The sequence below is a fragment of the Scyliorhinus torazame genome, chromosome 1, assembly GCF_047496885.1.
Source record: "Scyliorhinus torazame isolate Kashiwa2021f chromosome 1, sScyTor2.1, whole genome shotgun sequence".
NCBI lineage: Eukaryota > Metazoa > Chordata > Chondrichthyes > Carcharhiniformes > Scyliorhinidae > Scyliorhinus > Scyliorhinus torazame.
The window spans coordinates 294,390,064-294,409,438 of NC_092707.1; the positions used below are offsets into that span (position 1 = coordinate 294,390,064).

The following is a 19,375-nucleotide window of genomic DNA, read 5'->3' on the forward strand; positions in this document are numbered from 1 at the left end:
TTTAACATGAAACCTATCTAGTTGACAGTGTTACCACTCCTGTGGTGCAGTAACATTTCCTCAGTTTTATCAAATGCAAATAGTTGGGCTTTAGTCCAGGATCTTAACGATAATTGGGTTCTGGTTCAGACCCATAACACCTGTATGTGTAAGTTCTATCAACTCTCAAGATGTTTAACACATCCAGGACAAAGTAACCATCTAGATTGACATCGCATCCACTACCTTCAACCTTCACTCCCTTCAACACCGATACAGAGGCAGCAGCATGCACTATTGGCAAAATATACTGCAGCAATTCACCAAAGCTCCTTCAACAGCACTTGCTAAGCCCATGACCTCTACTACCTTGAAGGACAAGGGCAACAGATGCATGGAAACACATGGAGGTTCACCTACAAGCCACATAGAATCCTGACATGGGATTACTTAATAAGAATCTTTTTCTTGTCACAAGTAGGCTTACAGTGACACTGCAATGAAATTACTATGAAAAGCCCCTTGCTGTTCCATCACTGCTGCTGGGTCAAAATGCTGGAGTTCCTTTTGTAACAGCACTGTGGGTGTTCCTACAACACATGGACTGTAGAGGTTCAAGAAGGCAGTTCACCACCACCTTCTCATGGACAACTAGGAAGGGCAATAAAGGCTGGTCTAGCCAATGACAGCCACATTCCACGATCGAATAAAAAAAAAAGGCTAACCTCAGAGGTAGATGAGTCATCTCTACCTATGCAGGTTGCTTGACAAGTGGTTAACAAGAGAGGCCTAGATAGAGTGGATGTGGAGGAGATGTTCCCACCAGTAGGAGAGACTAGAACCCGAGGCACAGCCTCAGACTCAAGGGACGAACCTTTAAAATTGAGATGAGAGGAATTTCTTCAGCCAGAGGGTGGTAAATTTGCCAAACGCATTGCCACAGAAGACTGTGGAGACCAAGTCACTGAGTGCCTTTAAGACAGAGATAGATAGGTTCTTGGTTATTAAGGCCATCAGGGGTTATGGAGAGAAGGCAGGATAATGGGGATGAGAAACATTCTGCACTGTAAATTCTATGATAATCTATGATCTATGAAACGTATCAGCCATGATCGAATGACGGAGCAAACCTGATGGCTCCTATATCTTAGCGTCTCATCTTATGGTAGAAACTGTTGATATTGATTACTGTATCATCAAATGTTTATGCTTCTTTGCAACAGTCACTTTAAAGAGGGCTTGGCCTTGTCCCGAAAAGGCGGGTGGGGGCGATTACTGTCAGAAATGTCCTTATCGTTTGCGCCTCTGATTTCTGATAATCTATTTTGACTAACAACTGTGTAAACAGGAGATGGATATAAAGTTGACAAACAATCTCAATCAGTACCGTTTCACTGTACTGCTATATGGTTGAAGGAAAATGGAGAATTCTTGAGATTGTTTTGCTCTAATAAAAGGATACAAGTTATGTGCTGCTGGGAAATGCTTTGATTTATATTGCTTTGAAAGCATGCCAGTAAAGTAACATATTCAACAGTGACATTTGCTATAATTTACACAAAGCTGGGTGGGAGGGTGAGCTGTGAGGAGGATGCAGAGATCCTTCAGTGTGATTTAAGGGAGTGGGCAAATGAATGACAGACGCATAATCATTTGGATAAATGTTAAGTTATTCACTTTGGTAGCAAAAACGGGAAGTCGGATTATTATCCGAATGGCCATAAATTAGGATAGGAAAATATGCAACGAGACCTGGGTGCCCTCTTACACTAGTCACTGCCAGAATGCAGGTACAGCAGGCGGTAAAAAAGGCAAGGCTTTCATAGCGAGAGGATTAGAGTACAGGAGCAGGGATGTCTTGCTGCAATTATATAGGGCATTGGTGAAGCCTGGAATATTGTGTGCAGTTTTAGTCTCTTTATCTGAGGAAGGATGTTCTTGCTATAGAGGGAGTGCAGCGAAGGTTTACCAGATTGATTCCTGGGATGGCAGGACAGGTATGAGAAGAGATTGAGTCGGTTCGGATTGTATTCACTGGAGTGCATTTTGAGGCAGCTTCAGATTTCTATGGGGACTTTTCTAGAATGATTTTTCTAGGAAGACACCTGCGACATCAGAGAACTGAACTTTGGATGTGCAAAGAAATGGAGCTGTAACATGTTAATCACAACAAAGCAGCATTTTGAAATTAAGCACCCAATAATATTGGCATACCATTTTTACAATAACAGCTTTATTTATTTGCAGGAACAATGCCAGTCTAAGTGAAGAAAGAGGCAGTTATAAATTCAAGCAATAGTGCAACAGTCACTACGATAATGCCTTATTTGAAGCATCACATTTTTCCACTGTACTAACTAGCTCCAATACATAAGCGAAGCCTTACTCACAATCCTGTCTGAATGGTTTCCTGATATATAGCTAACATGTACCTCATTGGTAAAGAGATTAAACCTCCTATGAAAGCACCTGTTCTGTTCGGCCTGAGAAACAAGTCCAGAGTATCTACTACAGATTCCTAGTCAGTGGCTTACTCCTGGAAAATCCACAATCTCTTGAAGAATGCAAGAGTACCAATACCCTAATTCATCTCTCTGGAAACAAGCCATTTTCTAGCAATAAAGTATTTTCCCCAATTATTGGTCTGCTTCTTTAAAAAAAGGCACATATTTTCAGTCCAGAAAAAGAATAGTGTCAGACATAGTCCAATGTTTAACACTTAATTTGGTATTCTTAATAAACAACAATACCAGTTTTAAAACTCACCAATCTAGATGTCTATTCCTCCAATGTTGACAGTGAACAATTGCTCCAGTCATTTTAATTAAAATTACAAGAGCAACATTTCATGAGCTTATGTTGAAACTACACTACAAATCTGGAATCTAATGTAGTTGTTTACAATGTAAAAAAAAATCCCTGCAGCATTACAATAAAAATATTGAGCAAATATTGCTGACACGATGCTTTATGGTCCAGTAACCTTGCAGCCCCATATGCTCAATATAGACTACCAGCACGAACTGCACTAATTTTCCATTCCATACCTCCATTGCAACAAGAACACACCAAGTGCCATGCGAGTATATTACATTGCTGTTAATGTATTATTGCATCAATCACAAAATTTGTTTTAATGGATAACATTCACGTTTAAAGAAATTATCTTAAATCACATAAAATGGGAATAGAGGGATACGGACCCCGGAAGTGTAGAAGATTTTAGTTTAGATGGGCAGCATGGTCGGCGCAGGCTTGGAGGGCCAAAGGGCCTGTTTCTGTGCTGTACTTTTTTTTGTTCTTTCTTGTTTTTTGTTAAAACACTGGTTATAAATACGATCCCATGACAGTATTCAGCTAATTACCAAATAATACATTTCCCAGAATCTGGCCACCTCACAATTTACAACCTTTACATCTATTTTCAAAGATTTTATATTTAAAATAAGTCACAATTTCAGTTCAAAAAAGAATGTCACAAAAGGCTCAATGTTTAATATTATCCTTTTCACTGTAAGTAACTCAGAGTATTAGTTTCAAAATTTCTGACTACAAAATCTCAAACCCATTAGCCCAATAACGGATGAATTGACTGCGTTTTAGTTATTTTAAAATGCCAATAATTGCACCGGCATATAATGTACAACTGGTTAAAAAGATGACCAGCAATATACCTTAGAAAAATTAGGTTGAGGCATTTTTGGAAATTCCAGGCTGCAAAATACATTGTAGTACACTTTTCTACTCAGAATTAGTGCATAAAACTATTAAATATTTCAAGCCTGTAAATAATGACATAATAGAGATTTTGAAGCAACAATGGGTTAAAGTGGTTTTAATCAATCTTATTTTACGTATAATTGTGCAGAAATGTGAACATTAGAGAATTATAATTGTACAACTCATCAAATTCAAATGATCTGCAACAAAATGGCATTTTTCTTTTAATGACAACATTTCAGTACAATTGGGGTCTAAAGCCCAATGTATTAGTATTCTTTTTTATCTTGCTCTGAGACAATTTTTTAATCACTTACCTACACAATTATCACAAAGGCTACAGTGAGAGGCACGCGGTGGCCGGAAGATCTTACAGGTAAAGCAATACTTTAACTTGACCGTCTGCCCGTTAATGATCACTTCTTTTGTTCTGGGGGGAGGTCGATAACTACCTCCTGAACCATTAGCGATATCTAAAAAAGAAAAAAGAAAATTTTAAAACTTATAAAAGTATAGGATTATTTTATTGGAACCACTTGGTGTGTATTTAATTTATTTTAAAATGTAAAATTACATCCTTTCTTCAAAAGTAACGGCAAAAAGCTATCGATAATCGATTGTAAAACTTAAAAGTTGATTCAGTCTTAATGTTTACATAACCAAAATGATGCTGAACTTTCAAATCTAAAGCAAATATAGAAATGAGCTATTTAAACATAATATTTTGTCCAGCAACAATTTATAGTGCAGTTTTGGCTGTCTAACATAAAATGAATCAGTAATAGGCTTTTCAAACAGGATTACCTTCAATTATAGGAACAATAAAAGATAAGACATTTAGCCAAATGGCCCCTCGAATCTGGTCTGCCATTCAAAATCATCCTCGATATGATCTTGGCCTTAAACCCAGTTTCCTGCCTGTTTCCCATAACCCTTAACTTTCATTTAGTTCAAAAACACGTCCATCTCAACTCTGAACATATTCACTGAGCCAGCCTTCACTGCTCTTTGAGGTGGAGTATTCAAGATTCAGACCGTCTCAGAGAAGTTCCTCTTCAATTCCATCTTAAATGAGAGACAATCAAACTGAAACTCTGCCCCCTAGTCTAATCTCCCTCTTTAGAGGAAAAAACCTCTTAGCATCTCCTCCCCCCCCCCCCCCCCCCCCCGCCCCCAGAATTTTATATTTTTCAATAAGATCACTTCTCATTTTGGTAAGCCCAAGAGAATATAGGCCCAACCTGCTCAATCTTTCTTCATAAGACAACCCCTTCATACTGGGAATCTACCTTATGAACTGTCTCTGAGCTGCCTCCAATTCAAGTATATTCCTTCGTAACTAAGGAGACCAAAGTTGTATGCAGAACTGTAGCTATCTCACCAACTCTCTGTACAGGCCAACATTCCATTTATCATCCTAATTACAGTGCTAGGTTTTTGACATCTAGATCCTTTGTACCTGCAGCATTCTGTAGTCTTTCCATTTAAATATTTCGATCTCCTCGCCCTAACAAGTTGAATCTTGCAATTGCCCACATGATACTCCATCTGTCAAATCTTTGTCCCCTATCTTAACCCATCTATACCCCTTGCAGATTCATTGTACCTTTCTTGCAACTTACTTTACCACATATGTGTATCATCAGCAAATTTCATTACAACACACTCAGCCCATTTATCCAAATAATATAAATTGTAAATTGTGGAGGCCCCAGCATTGACCCCTGTGGCAGCTCAATAGTTGTAGCTTGCTAATCTGAAAATTACCAATAAATTTCTGTTCTCCATTATTTAGCTATTCTTTTATCCATGCAAATGTTGCCTACAATCCATGTCAGGGGATGATAGATTGTGTCCAATGTGTATGTCACTTCAGGATTGAATTTCCTATGTTGGGACTCTTGATTTGCTGGCAACTCAAGGCAGGTGAGACTTCTGCCCAAGTGGTCCTTGATCCCGGGAAATGCCAGCCGTGGTCAAGTGTCTGATAAAAGTGCTTTCCTTCAAAGTGACGATGTAGGGCTCATGCTGACTCTCCAGCAAGCAGGCAAGAACCCCTTCATTCATTAAATACCATCCTTCATACCTTTATAATTAATTTTATTTCGTTCCCTTCACATCTTTACAATTGACTTTATTTACCATACTTTTATTATTGACTTCAATTACGTTTGACACAATGGTATCAGACCCAGGTGTCTCACCCTCAAACTGTATGGGAAATTCTACACTGTTAAGATCACTTTTGCCAAGAGGGCTCTTTCCTCTTTAAAACTTCATTTTACAGGATGCAGGTGCCACTGGCAAGGCCAGCATTCATTACCTGTCCCTAGGTCTCCTTGAAAAGGTGGTGGGTGAGCTGCTTTCTTGTACCACTGCAGTCCCTTAAGTGTAGTTACACCCATAGTGCTGTTAGTGAGGGAATTCTAGGATTTTCACCCAGCGACAGTGAAGGAAGGGCAACATATTTCTAAGGATGGGAGTAACTTGGAGGGGAACCTCCAGGTGGTAGTGTTCCCAGGTATCTGTTGCCCTCGTCCTTCGAGATGGTAGTGGCTGTGGGTTTGAAACATATTGTTAAAGGAACCTTGGTTAGTTCCTGCAATGCATCTTGTAGATGGTACACACTGCTGTCACTGTTCGTTGGTGGTGGAGGGATTGAATGCTTTGTCCGGGATAGTGTTAAACTTCTTGAGTGTTGTTGGAGCTGTACTCATCCAGGCAGAGAATATTCCATCACACTCCTTTTTGAAAAGATTTTCCAATTATGGGGGAATGTCGTGGGACCAAGCGACGTACCCAGCTCATCTTTGGGTTGTGGGGGTGAGATCCACGCCGACACAGGGAGAATGTGCAAACTAAACATGGACAGTGGACAGTGAACCGGGACTGGGATCGAACATGGGTCCTCGGCACCGTAAGACAGTAGTGCTAGCCACTGCGCCACCCTTTCCATAACACTCCTGACTTGCGCCTTGTAGATGGTGGGCAGGCTTTGGGGAGTCAGATGGGGAGTTACTCGCTGCAGGATTCCTAGCATTTGACCTGCTCTTGTAGCCACAGCATTTATATGGTTAATCCAGTTCAGATTCTGGTCAATGACAACTTCCAGGATGTTGAGTGGGGGATTCAACCATGGTAAATGCCATTGAATGTAATGCAATGATGCTTAGGTGTTCTCTTGCTGGAGATGTTCAATACCTGGCACTTGTGTGCCACGAATGTTACTTGCCACTTGTCAGTCCAAGTCTGGATATTGCGCAGATCCTGTTGCATTTGGACATGGACTGCTTCAGAATCTGAGTCATTGCGAATGGTGCTGAACATTGTGCAGTCATCAGTGAACATCCCCTCTCCAGACATAATGATGGAAGGAAGGTAACTGAAGAAGCAGCTAAGATAGTTGAGCCTAGGACACTCCCCCAAGGAACTCCTGCGGTGATGTCCTGGAGCCGAGATGATTGAGCTCCAAACACCGCAACCATCTTCCTTTGTGCTAGGTATGCATCCAACCAGGGGAGGGTTTTCTCCCCGATTCCCATCGACTCCCGTTTGGGTAGGGTTCCTTGATGAAATGCTTGGCCAAAAGCTGCCTTGGTGTCAAGGATAGTCACCCTCACTTCACTTCTTGAGTATGTTTTCCCATGTTGAATCACGGCTGTAATGAGATCATGATCTGAGTGATCCTGACAGAACCTAAACTGAGCGTCAGTGTGCAGGCTATTCATCATAGAAGAATGGAATCATCGAATCCCTACTGTGCAGAAGGATCCCATTTGGCCCATCGAGTCTGCATCGACCCTTGGAAAGGGCAACCTACCAAGGCCCTAGCCCCCACACTATCCCTATAACCCAGTAACCACACCTAAGTTTTTGGACTCTTGAGGGGTAATTTATCATGGTCAATCCACATAACCTGCACATCTTTGGACTGTGGGAGGAAACCGAAGCAGAAATGGGGAGAATGTGCAAACTCCACACACCAGCCACCCAAGGCCAGAATTGAATCCGGGGCGCTATTGCTGTGATGCAGCAGTGCTAACCACTGTGCCACCCGTTATTACGGAGGATAGCACTGCTGATGACCCCTTCTAGCATTTTCCTGGTGATCGATAGTAGACTGATGGGGTGATAATTGGCCGGATTGGATTGTTCAGTTTCATGTGTACAGGACATACCTGCGCAATTTTCACATTACTAGGTATATGCCAGTATTGTAGATACAATGGACCAGCTTGGCCAAGGGTGCAGCAAGTTCTGGAGCACAAGTCTTCGGTACTATTGCCAGAATATTGCCAGAGCTCAAAGCATTTGCAGTATCCAGTGCCTTTAGCCGTTTATTGATATTACGTGGAGTGAATCAATTTGGTTGAAGACTTGCATATGTGACCCTGTGATCTCCAGAGAAGATCAAAATGGATCATCCACTCGGCATTTTTGGCGGAAGATTGTTGCGAATGCTTCAGCCATATCTTTTGCACTGATGTGCTGGGCTCCTCCATCATTGAAGCTGGGAATATTTGTGGAGCCTCCGAGTTTTTTAATTGCCCACCACCATTCACGGCTGGATGTGGTAAGACTCCAGAGCTTTGATCTGATTCAATGGCTGTGGAATTTCTTAGCTTTGTCTACTGTGTACTGCTAATACAGTTTGGCATGCAAGTATCCGGTGTCGTGGCTTCACCAGGTTGACACTTTTGGATCTGCCTGATCTTGCTCTTGGCCCTCTGCACTCTTCATTGAACCAATGTTGATCCTCTGCTTGCTGGTAATGGTTGAGTGGGGGATATGCCAGACCATGAGGTTACAGATTGTGGTTGAGTACAACTCTGTTGCTGATGGCTCACAGTGTCTCATGGAAGCCCATCCTTAGAAATCTTCCAGAGTGGAGTTGCTAGATCTGTTTGAAGTATAAGGGTCCTTCTTGTTTGTTTCTGTTTATTCCCTGTTCATTCCCTTATTTCCCCTATCTTTTATTTTTGCCATTACATTTTTGATCCATGAATGTTTAATGCACCTATGATTTTAAGGCAAAGCAGCCTCTAAGCCACCTTTAATTCAAACACGCAGATTCAAGAAGGCTGTGCTGTCTTAGGCGGATGATTGCAGATTGGCTGGTCCCAGTGATGACTCAGTTTGATTGATGTAGCTGGTGGCCAATGAATTGGCCCAAAAGGCTGTATTCTGCCCGGTAGCATGTGGTGATTGGATATGATCCCACTGTAATGTTTTCAGAGCTACCAGGTTCCATTTTAGTTTCACTTTTGGTTCTGCAGCTGGGATGGAAGGTTCAAATTATTTCCCTCCCAAAATATCCAGCTAAATTCTCTCCACAAAGTCACTGTGAGGACTTGCTCTCTCTCCAGTAAGTCTGGGTGCCATTTTCTTGGAACTGCAAAGACTCAAGGTCAAACCACGAGCTGAAGGCAAGGTTTGTTTTGAGATGAAGTGTCTTAAAAAAGAAAGAGGCCTGGAAATAGACCACAAACTAAAAGCAGAATCTAATGTGAAGCCAAGAGGCCTCTCCAGGAAAAGCTGTGAGTAATACATTTCTAAATTATGTCAAGGATGATTACTGGCTGTAAACCAGAGGCTGTGATCAACCAGTGTGCTGTGAGGAAAGCTTGCTGCAAGGACCCATCATTTGAACCAAAGACACTTTTCTCTTTCATTTACATTCATCACTCCCCTTGTTTGTCTGTCTTGTGTGTGTGTGTAGAGGGAAGGGGAGGCAAGTTACAGTAGGGGTTAGGTACTTATTAATATTTAACCAACTGTATCTGCTGCGTATTTCACCATTAATCTTATTTATAATAAAGTTACTGTGTTTCAACTTACAAACCTGGTGACTGTAATTATTGAGCAGCCAATGACCAAAGTTTTCCAGAATTTTTACAAGAATTATTGGTTAATTCACTTGTGTTGCGACACTGGGGCACGTGGGGCTGGAATTGACCGCACACTTGCCCATGGTGGCATAACAGAAGTCAATCCCATTTAGCACAAAAGCAGTGTCATATAACACATCAAACATGATTTTCCTTTCATAAAGCCATGCTGATTCTCCTTAATTGTGTTATGATTTTCTAATTGGCCAACTACTACTTCCTTAATAATGAATTCCAGCATTTTTCAAATAACAGATGTTAGGCTAACTGGCTTATAGGTTCCTGCTTTCTTTCTCCAATAGGGATCTCCTTCCATTCTGAATTGTCATAACTCTATGAAAACTCTCCTTTACGGAGACTGAATCCAGCAAGTAGTTTAGAAATGTTGGTGCTGACTCAGTTTAGGTCAATTTATTCAAACACTGACTATACTGCCCTTTGCGTGATTTCTCAATTTGGTTCAGTGGGTTTGTGCTGTCTGATTTTGACCTGTTAAGTCCATGATCAGCTGTACCTGAGATTTGCCATTCAGAGTTGTCACCTTCACACAGAACCAGAGTTCAAGTAAATAGGAGGGAGATTACGTTAATAGTCCTCAGGCTCCTTTTGCTACGCATACATCAATATTCATACATCAACTATCCCAGCTATCCAACAAGTTTTTGAGCTCAGGTCAGAAAGGTACACTGAAAGCAGCGATGATCAGGAGGAAATTGTTGCACACGGAGGCTGACATGTCAGTGTTCTTAAAAATGTAAAGCAGATGAGTGTATTTCTTCCTTAAAGGTGAAATTTGCTGTTATCTTCAAATGTTATTTCGCCTTTGAACTTAGTAGATTTCTGTGACCTTTCTGTGACCTATGGTGTATTCTTGGGTTTGAGTTCAGATAAGGCAGTGAACCCACCTTAACCATGTACATTGACGTAGCTTTCACAATTTCATTTAAATACTGGCCAATCAAACCAACCTGGTCACCTTTGGACTGTGGGAGGAAACCGGAACACCCAAAGGAACCCCATGTGTCGTGTTGGCTGTCCTGATACACAAATGAGCCAACGCGGCTGTTGATGGTACAACTTGATATTATTATGTTCGCTAACAGATGCAACTAACTATAGACTTGGGTACGTTCGCTACCAGCTAACCTATGGACCTAGCCCTATCACTAATGTTGGTGAGGCACTCAGCACATGGTCTTTGTCTGAGTGTCACGCTGCAAGCTCTGTGTCCCGAGCTGTCTCCTACCAGAATGAGCGGGAACTCTCGTGTTCCCCCTTTTATAGTGCGTGTGCTCTTACTAGTGATTGGCTGCGATGTTGTGTGTGTGCTGGTTGGTCCAAATGCCTGTCCATCAGTGTGTGTGTGACTGCATCATGATATGCTGATCTGGCTATCATGACATCCCCCCTTTTCACAAGAAATGTGTGCCTGCATGATAATAAATAAGATTGTGTACTGGGTGCAACTAAATATGTGCGTGTGAGATTAACTACAAAAGGTACAGGAGGCTAACTATATACATAGGAAGATGTCAGGTGCAACATAAGAACAAAAGTGTACCAAGAACGGAACAAATGCAAACTCTCAAACACAGAACGATAATAGAAACATGTCAACAGTACTGTAAACCAGTTAAGTAAGTCCTATGGAACAAAAGAAACCAAAACAGGCTCATAAGTTCAGTCTCTCAGGTGGGCGACGAATTCGGGTTGACCGCCTCAAGGGTGGGTCAGGAGCCACCGCCTGAGGAATAGGCCTATCGACGGGCGAGAGAGGAAAATGCATCGTGGCAGGAAGCTCAATAAAGACGACATCAGGGGCAACAGGAGGGCATGGCACCAGTGCAGAGTGTCGTAGCGAGCGCGGAGCCAAACGAAGGGCCCGCCGATTGTGGCGGCGAACACAGCCATCCGACATGCGAACGACGAAATGATCGGGGAGCTACCTGGCGGAGAACCTCAGCCGTTGCTGACCAGCCACCGTCCGGAAGGTGTATGCAGACATTGTCGCCAGGCTCCAGGGCAGGAAGATCAATCGCCCGAGCATCATGTGCCACCTTCTGCTGATCGCGCTGTTGCTGCATCTTCCGCAAAACCGGGCCATGATCGAGGTCAGGAACATGAATGGACGGAACAGTTGTCCTGATGATGCGACCCATCAACAGCTGAGCCGACGACAGGCTCGTGGACAGTGGGGCCGAGCGATAAGCCAGCAAAGCTAGACAAAAGTCAGACCCGGCATCAGCAGCCTTGCAGAGAAGCCTCTTAACAATATGGCGCTCTTCTCCGCCTTGCCATTCGATTGAGGATACAACGGACTGGACGTCACATGCGTGAAGTTGTAGGCAGTGGCAAAGGAAGACTATTCCTGACTCGCAAAGCAAGGTCCGTTATCAGACATGACGGTGAGCGGGATGCCATGGCGAGCGAAGGTCTCCTTGCATGCCCGGATGACAGCAGATGATGAAGTGTCGTGCAGGCGTATGACCTCCGGGTAACTCGAGAAATAGTCAATGATAATAACGTAGTCCCTGCCGAGCGTGTGAAAGAGGTCGACACCGACCTTCGACCAGGGGGAAGTGACCAATTCGTGGGGCTGAAGGGTCTCACGAGGTTGCGCCGGCTGAAACCTCTGGCAGGTGGGGCAGTTGAGCACCATGTTGGCAATGTCGTCGCTGATGCCCGGCCAGTACATAGCCTCTCGGGCCCTCCGTCTGCACTTCTCGAGTCCGAGATGGCCTTCGTGCAGTTGCTCGAGGACAAGCTGGAGCATACTGTGTGGTATCACAATCCGATCCAATTTTAAGAGGATGCCATCAACGGCGGCCAAGTCGTCCCGGACATTGTAAAATTGTGGGCACTGCCCCTTTAGCCACCCTTCTGTCATGTGGCACATCACACGTTGTAGCAGGGGGTCAGCCGCAGTCTCACGTCGAATGTGGGGAGTTTGATGTCCATCACAACAGACCGAGCTGGCTGGGTCCCAATCAATAGAACTATTAGACTGGGAATGCAGCAGGAGGTGAGGGAACCAACAAGAGGGAAAAACATACTCGACCTCATCCTCACCTACCACAGACGCACCTGTCCATGACAGTATTGGTAGGAGTCACCACCGCACAGTACTTGTGGAAGCAAAGTCCCATCTTCACATTGAGAATACCCTCCATCATCTTGTGTGGCACTACAACTGTGTTCAATTGGGTAGGTTTCGAACAGATCCAGCAACTCAAGCCTGAGCATCCATGAGGTGCTGTGGGCCATCAGCAGCAGCAGAACTGTACTCAACCACGATCTGAAACCTCATTGCCCAGCATATTCCCCCACTCTACAAATACCTCCAAGCAAGCGGATCAATCCTGGTTCAATAAAGAGTGCAGGAACGTTGGGATCCTAGACCAGATCCCAACATTTGTTAGGATACCGGATAAGAACCCCAACAAATTGTTTTAATCTGTAAAACGGAGATGGAAGGATACTTCACCCCAGGAGTGATGATGCTGACCAATAGGTACCTTTTATATTAAAACAAACAATAATTTAAACACCGAATTAACCACATTAATAGCAAAGAAAATAGCATTACAATTATCAGTTAAGTAGTTCTTAAACAAAAGGAAAATCTCAAACTCCAATTAAGCATCCAATAAAGTTCAAGTGCCACTTTTACATAAAAGTTAACACAATAGATTTACTTGCTTAGCTATGCAGACTTTAGTTCCTTTCAAGAGCATATTCAGTGCACTTTGACTCAACCTAACAGCATTTGGCAAACTGTTGTTCAACTTGAAATCCTCCTATCTCGTCAGACTCAAATCTTATGGCAAACTGCAAAATTACAGACAGACCTGGCTCCTCCCATTAATTACATCATCTGTATCTCACTAAGTTCCATGACTTGTTTAGCGAAGACTAATATACATTATCTACTCTCCAGGGACACTCCAGGATTCATAACAATGTTCCATTAGAAATCTATATGTAAGCGGGTAAATGGTTAGAATCAACCGTGATCTCACCTTTTATGACCTTTAATTGCAACTTTAGCAGACACAATCTGGATACTTTAACCTAGGTTCTTTAATAATATTACTGCAACAAATATATACCTTAACTGAAGCTTTTAAAAATGTTACTGCAACACAATACAATATATATAATTTCTTACATTCATCACAGGGAACATGCCAGGGGAAACACCAGACATATGTAAAAATGAGGCAGCAAATTGATGAAGCTACAAGACAGGACTACATGAATGCCAAACATCATAAGCAATAAGTAACAGACAGAGATGTGCAATTCGACAACCATCAGATCACATCTCAGCTCTGCAGTCCTGCCACATCCAACCATGAATAGTGAACAATTAAATAACTCACTGCAGGAGAAGTTCCACAAATATCCCCATCTTCAATGATGGAGGATCCCAGCACATTGGTGCAAATCATAAGGCTGAAGGATCCAGAACAATCTTCAGCCAGAAGTGCCGGGTGGACAGTCCATCTTGGCCTCGTCCGCTGTTCCCCACCATCACAGATGTCAATCTGCAGCCAATACAATTCACTCGATATCAAGAAACGGTTGAAGGCATGGGATACAAAGGCTCTGGGCTCCAACAATATTCTGGCAATCGTACTGAAGATATGTGTTCCCGATCCTGCCGTGCCTAATGCCAATTGGTTGCAGTACAGCTACAACATTGGAATCTACCCAGCAATGTGGACAATTGCACATGTATGTCCTGTATGCAAGAAACAGAACAAATCCAACCTGGCCAACACTGCCCTATCAGTCTACTCTTGATCATTAGTAAAGTAATGGAAGGGATCATCAACGTTCCTATCAAACGGCATTTACTCAGCAATAAACTGCTCAGTGATGCCCGGTTTGGGTTGTGTCAGATCACTCATCCCCTGACCTCATTATAGCCTTAGTTCAAACATGGACAAAAGAGGTGAACTCCAGGGGAGAGGTCAAAGTGACTGTCCTTGAATTCAAGACCGTATTTGACCGGTGGCATCAAGGAACTCTACCAAAACTGGAGTCAATGGGAATCAGGGGATAAGGCTCCACTGGTTGGAGTCATACCTGGCACAAAGAGGGGCAGCATGGTGGCGCAGTGGGTTAGCCCTGCTGCCTCACGGCGCCGAGGTCCCAGGTTCGATCCTGGCTCGGGGGTCACTGTCCGTGTGGAGTTTTCACATTCTCCCAGTGTTTGCGTGGGTCTCGCCCCACAACCCAAAGGTGTGCAGGGTAGGTGAATTGGCCACGCTAAATTGCCCCTTAATTGGAAAAATGAATTGGGTACTCTAAATTTATATATATTTTTTTAAACTGCCACAAAGTAAGATGGTTAAGGTGGTTGGAGGTCAAACATCTCAGCACCAGGACAGCACTGCAGGCTAGAGGGCCAGACAATATTCCGGCAATTGTACTGAAGACATGTGCACCCAAACCTGCCATGCCCCATGCCAAGCGATTGCAGTACAACTATAACACTGGCATCTACCCAGCAACATGGGTAATGTCCTAGGCCCAACCATTTTCAGTTCCTTCATCAATGACCTTCATAAGATCAGAAGTGGAGATATTTGTGGATGACTGCACAATGTTCAGTACCATTTGCATATCCTCAGATGCTTAAACAGTTTGTGTCCAAATACAGCAAGATCTGGATAATATTCAGGCTTGGGCTGTTAAGTGGCCAAATAACATCCGTGCCGCACAAGTGTCAGGTGATGGCCTTCTCCAACCAGAGAGGATCGAACTGTTGCCCCATGACAGTTAATGGCATGATTATCACTGAATTCCTCACTGTCAATATCCTGGAGGGTACCATTGACCAGAAACTGAAATAGACGAGTCATATAAATACGTTTGCTACAAGAGCAAATCAAAGACTAGGAATACTGCAGCGAATAACTCATCTCCTGACTCACCTACCTTTGCATCCCAGGGTATTTGTGGAATAGGGAGCAGTTTTGTTGAATATGAGAGTAAGACCTGATCAAAGTGGCCCAGAGAACTGGCAGTGAAGGGCTAAGCCAGTTTCCTGACATATCCATTTAAATCTGTATGCCTTGGATATAATAGAATAGACTTGAGGGTTTGTGGCACGGTAGGACAGTGGTTAGCAATGTTGCTTTACAGCACCAGGGTCCCAGGTTCGATTCCCGCTTGGGCCAGTGTGTGGAGTCTGCACGTTCTCCCTGTGTCTGCGTGGGTTTCCTCTGGGTGGTCCGGTTTCCTCCCACAAGTCCCAAAAGATGTGCTATTAGGTAATTTGGACATTCTGTGTACCCGAACAGGCGCCAAAATGTGGCGACTAAGGGATTTTCACAGTAACTTCATTGGGATGTTAATGTAAGCCTACTTGTGACAATAAAGATTATTATATCAGGGAAATGGCCAGAATGAGGGAAAGGAATGGTTTTAATTGAGACTACTGCATTGAAGGTGAATGTGCAGACGTGGTTGAACAGATCAATAGCTGCTGAACGGAGAGTCAATGCATAACTCAGTCAATTCTTGCTTTTCAGCTGAACATGACAAAAGAATTGAATTCCAGAGATGAGTTGAGAGCGATTGTCCTTGACATCAAGTCCTTGAGAAAAATGGAATCGGGGGAAAGCCCCCACTGTTTGGACTTATACGTAGAACAAATAAAGTTGCTTGTTGTTGGAGGCCAGTCATCTCAACCCCAGGATATCACTGCGGGAGCTCCTCAGCATACTGTCCTAGGTCTAATCATTTTCAGCTACTTTTTCAATCAGTTTCCATTCATTGGAAGATTTGAAGTGGGCTTGTTTGCTGACACAGTGGGGGATTCTCCAGTCTCGTTCATGGTGGACCCGTTGAGAGCAAAAACAGAAAATTTGGAGTTCCTGCAAAAAGGTCATTCACTTTCAGCGGCACCAGAAAATCCCAGAATGGAAGATTTTGGCTAGTGATTGAACAATATTCAGTACCATTCACAACTCCTCAGATACCTGACGGGGTTGATGCTGAGAGGATGTTTCCCCTCATGGCAGAGTGTGGGACCAAAGGGCATAGTCTCAGAATAAAGAGGTGCCAGACTAAGACTCAGGTGAGGAGGAATTTCTTCTTTCAGAGGGTTCAGTCTTTGGAACACCTCGCCACAGAGAGCCGTGGGGGTAGAATCCTTGTACATATTTATGGCTGAGATAGGTAGATTCTTGTTGAGTAAAGGAAGCAAGGGTTATGGGGATAGGGCAGAAAAGTGTACATGATCCTATTGAATGGTGGAGCAGGCTCGAGCGGCTGAACAAACTATTCCTGCTTCTATTTCTTGTGGTTTTATACTGAAGCAGTCCATGCCCATATGCAGCAAGACTTGGACAACATTCAGGCTTGAGCTGATAAATAGCAAGCAACATTCTCACCAGACAAGTGACAGGCAATGATCATCTCCAACAAGAGAGAATTGATGTTCAATGGCATTACCATGGTTGAACCCCCCAACATCAAAATCCTGGTGTTACCATTGACCAGCCCTATAAATATGGTGATTACAAGAGAAGGTCAGAGGCATAGCATATACAGTGCAGAAGGAGGCCATTCGGCCCATCAAGTCTGCACCAGCTCTTGGAAAGAGCACCCCACCCAAGGTCAACACCTCCACCCAACACTAAGGACAATGTTGGACACTAAGGGCAATTTATCATGGCCAATCCACCTATAACCTGCACATCTTTGGACTGTGGGAGGAAATCGGAGCACCCGGAGGAAACCCACGCTCACACGGGGAGGATGTGCAGACTCCGCACAGACAGTGACCCAAGCCGGAATCGAACCTGGGACCCTGGAGCTGTGAAGCAATTGTGCTATCCACAATGCTACCGTGCTGCCCAAGGCAAGTAATTCACCTCCCAAATTCTGACAACCATCTACATGGGTCAAGTCGGAACTGTGATGGAATACTCTATTTTGCTGGATGAGTGCAGCTCCTATAACACTTAAGGTCACCACCATCCAGAACAAAGCAGCCCACTTGACTGGCATCCCATCCACCACTTTGAACATTCACCACTCACGCACAGTGGCAGCAGTATGTGTGTGATCTACAAGGTACATGCAGTAATTTGCCAAGCTTCGTTCCACAGCACTTTCCAAGCGCCTGACTCTATCACCTAAAAAGGGCACGGACAGCAGACACATGGGAACACCACAACCTGCAAGTTACCTTCCAAGCCACACAGTACTCTGACTTTGATGTATATCTCCCCTCTCTCAATGTCACTGGGTCAAAAATAGCTCCCGAAAAGCACTGTCATTGTACCTATATCACATGGTACGTAGTTCAAAATGTCATCTCCCCATCACGTACTCAAGAGTAATTAGAGATGAGCAACAAATGCGGGCCTTGCCAGCAACGCCTACATCCCATGGAAAAATATATATTTAAAATGGTTACAGAGCCCACAAGAGCTAGGGACCAGGCAGGTGAATGCAACCATGAAAACAACTTTGATCATTTAATGTGCAGTTCCATTTTAATCTAATGGCCAGCAATAGACCAAAACTTTGTAGGTTATTTATTACTCATTTACTTTATTGAGCATCAGTAGTCAAATAATTTCCACATCTCGGAAAAATGCATTATTCTTTAACTATTGTATGAATACAAATTATATTTTGCATAAACTCGTGATTTATGGAACTTAAATAATTTATATTGCTGCTGACGTAGCAAGATTGAAAATGGAGCCTGTGAATTATCCATCAGGTGCTATTAGTAATTTTTTTTTAACAAACCACTGAGGCCGTTTCTGGTTTCATGTTTCTGGTTTGACAAATGAAGAAGGAGCCACGATGAAGAATTAGAGTAGTTTCATCCAGACCCCCACCACAAGGTCTGGGATTTTGGGGGATGTGGTTCAGGAAATATAACAGCAGCTTTTGAAGAGCAGAAAATGCTTCAATTCCTACGCACACTGCTCCATGCTTTTCATGCAAATCCCAGCAGTGCCACCTGCTGGTGTTACTCCCACCTAATCTTACAAAATGCTCTCAACATGTGCACAAAAAATCTTAATACAGATTGTGAAACTCTTCCAAGTATTTCAAGGGGCAAAGCATAAAGCAAGAAAAATCTCCTCCTTATATTCAAAATTCAAATCAACTGGGAAACAGATGTCGATTTACAGAATAATAATAATTAATAATAATCTGTATTGTCCCAAGTAGGCTTACATTAACACTGCAATGAAGTTACTGTGTAAAGCCCCGAGTCGCCACATTCCAGCGCCTGTTCGGGTACACAGAGGGAGAATTCAGAATGTCCAATTCACCTAACAAAGCACGTCTTTCAGGACTTGTGGGAGGAAACCGGAGCACCCAGAAGAAACCCACACAGAAACAGGGAGAACATGCAGACTCCACACAGACAGTGACCCAAGCCGGGAATCGAACCTGGGACCCTGGCGCTATGAAGCCATAGTGCTAACCACCATATCCCCTACAGTCCCAAATCATTCAAATATTCCACTATAATAAACTCATCATAAATCTGACCTGCATATGTTGTAATATAATTATCTGTAACTATATTTTCCACATCGTGGCAAATAATGGCAAGGATTTTGCAGAGATAATAACAATGTGTTCCCTTGAGATTATGGTTTGAAAAATGATGCAGCACCATTCACCACTCCTCAGTTACTGTGCAAATGCAGCAACCTGGACAAAGTCCATGCCTGGGCTGACAAGTGGCAAGTAACATTCGCGCCACACAGGTACCAGGCAATAAGAGAGACTTAAACCAT

At 43.3% G+C, this 19,375-nt stretch overlaps 1 protein-coding gene across 9 annotated transcripts in view; it reads right to left on the minus strand.

Annotated features, from left to right (window-relative positions):
- Positions 1-19,375, minus strand: part of zdhhc14 (zDHHC palmitoyltransferase 14) — a 488,467-nt gene that overhangs the window by 375,081 nt on the left and 94,011 nt on the right. For all 9 annotated transcript variants that reach the window (XR_011947524.1, XM_072507579.1, XM_072507582.1 and 6 more), the window contains one exon: positions 4,017-4,172. Coding sequence is in view for 7 of the 9 variants with exons in the window: in XM_072507579.1 (XP_072363680.1) it covers positions 4,017-4,172 (156 nt within the window). In the remaining 2 variants the exon portion in view is untranslated. The remainder of the gene's footprint in view (positions 1-4,016; positions 4,173-19,375) is intronic.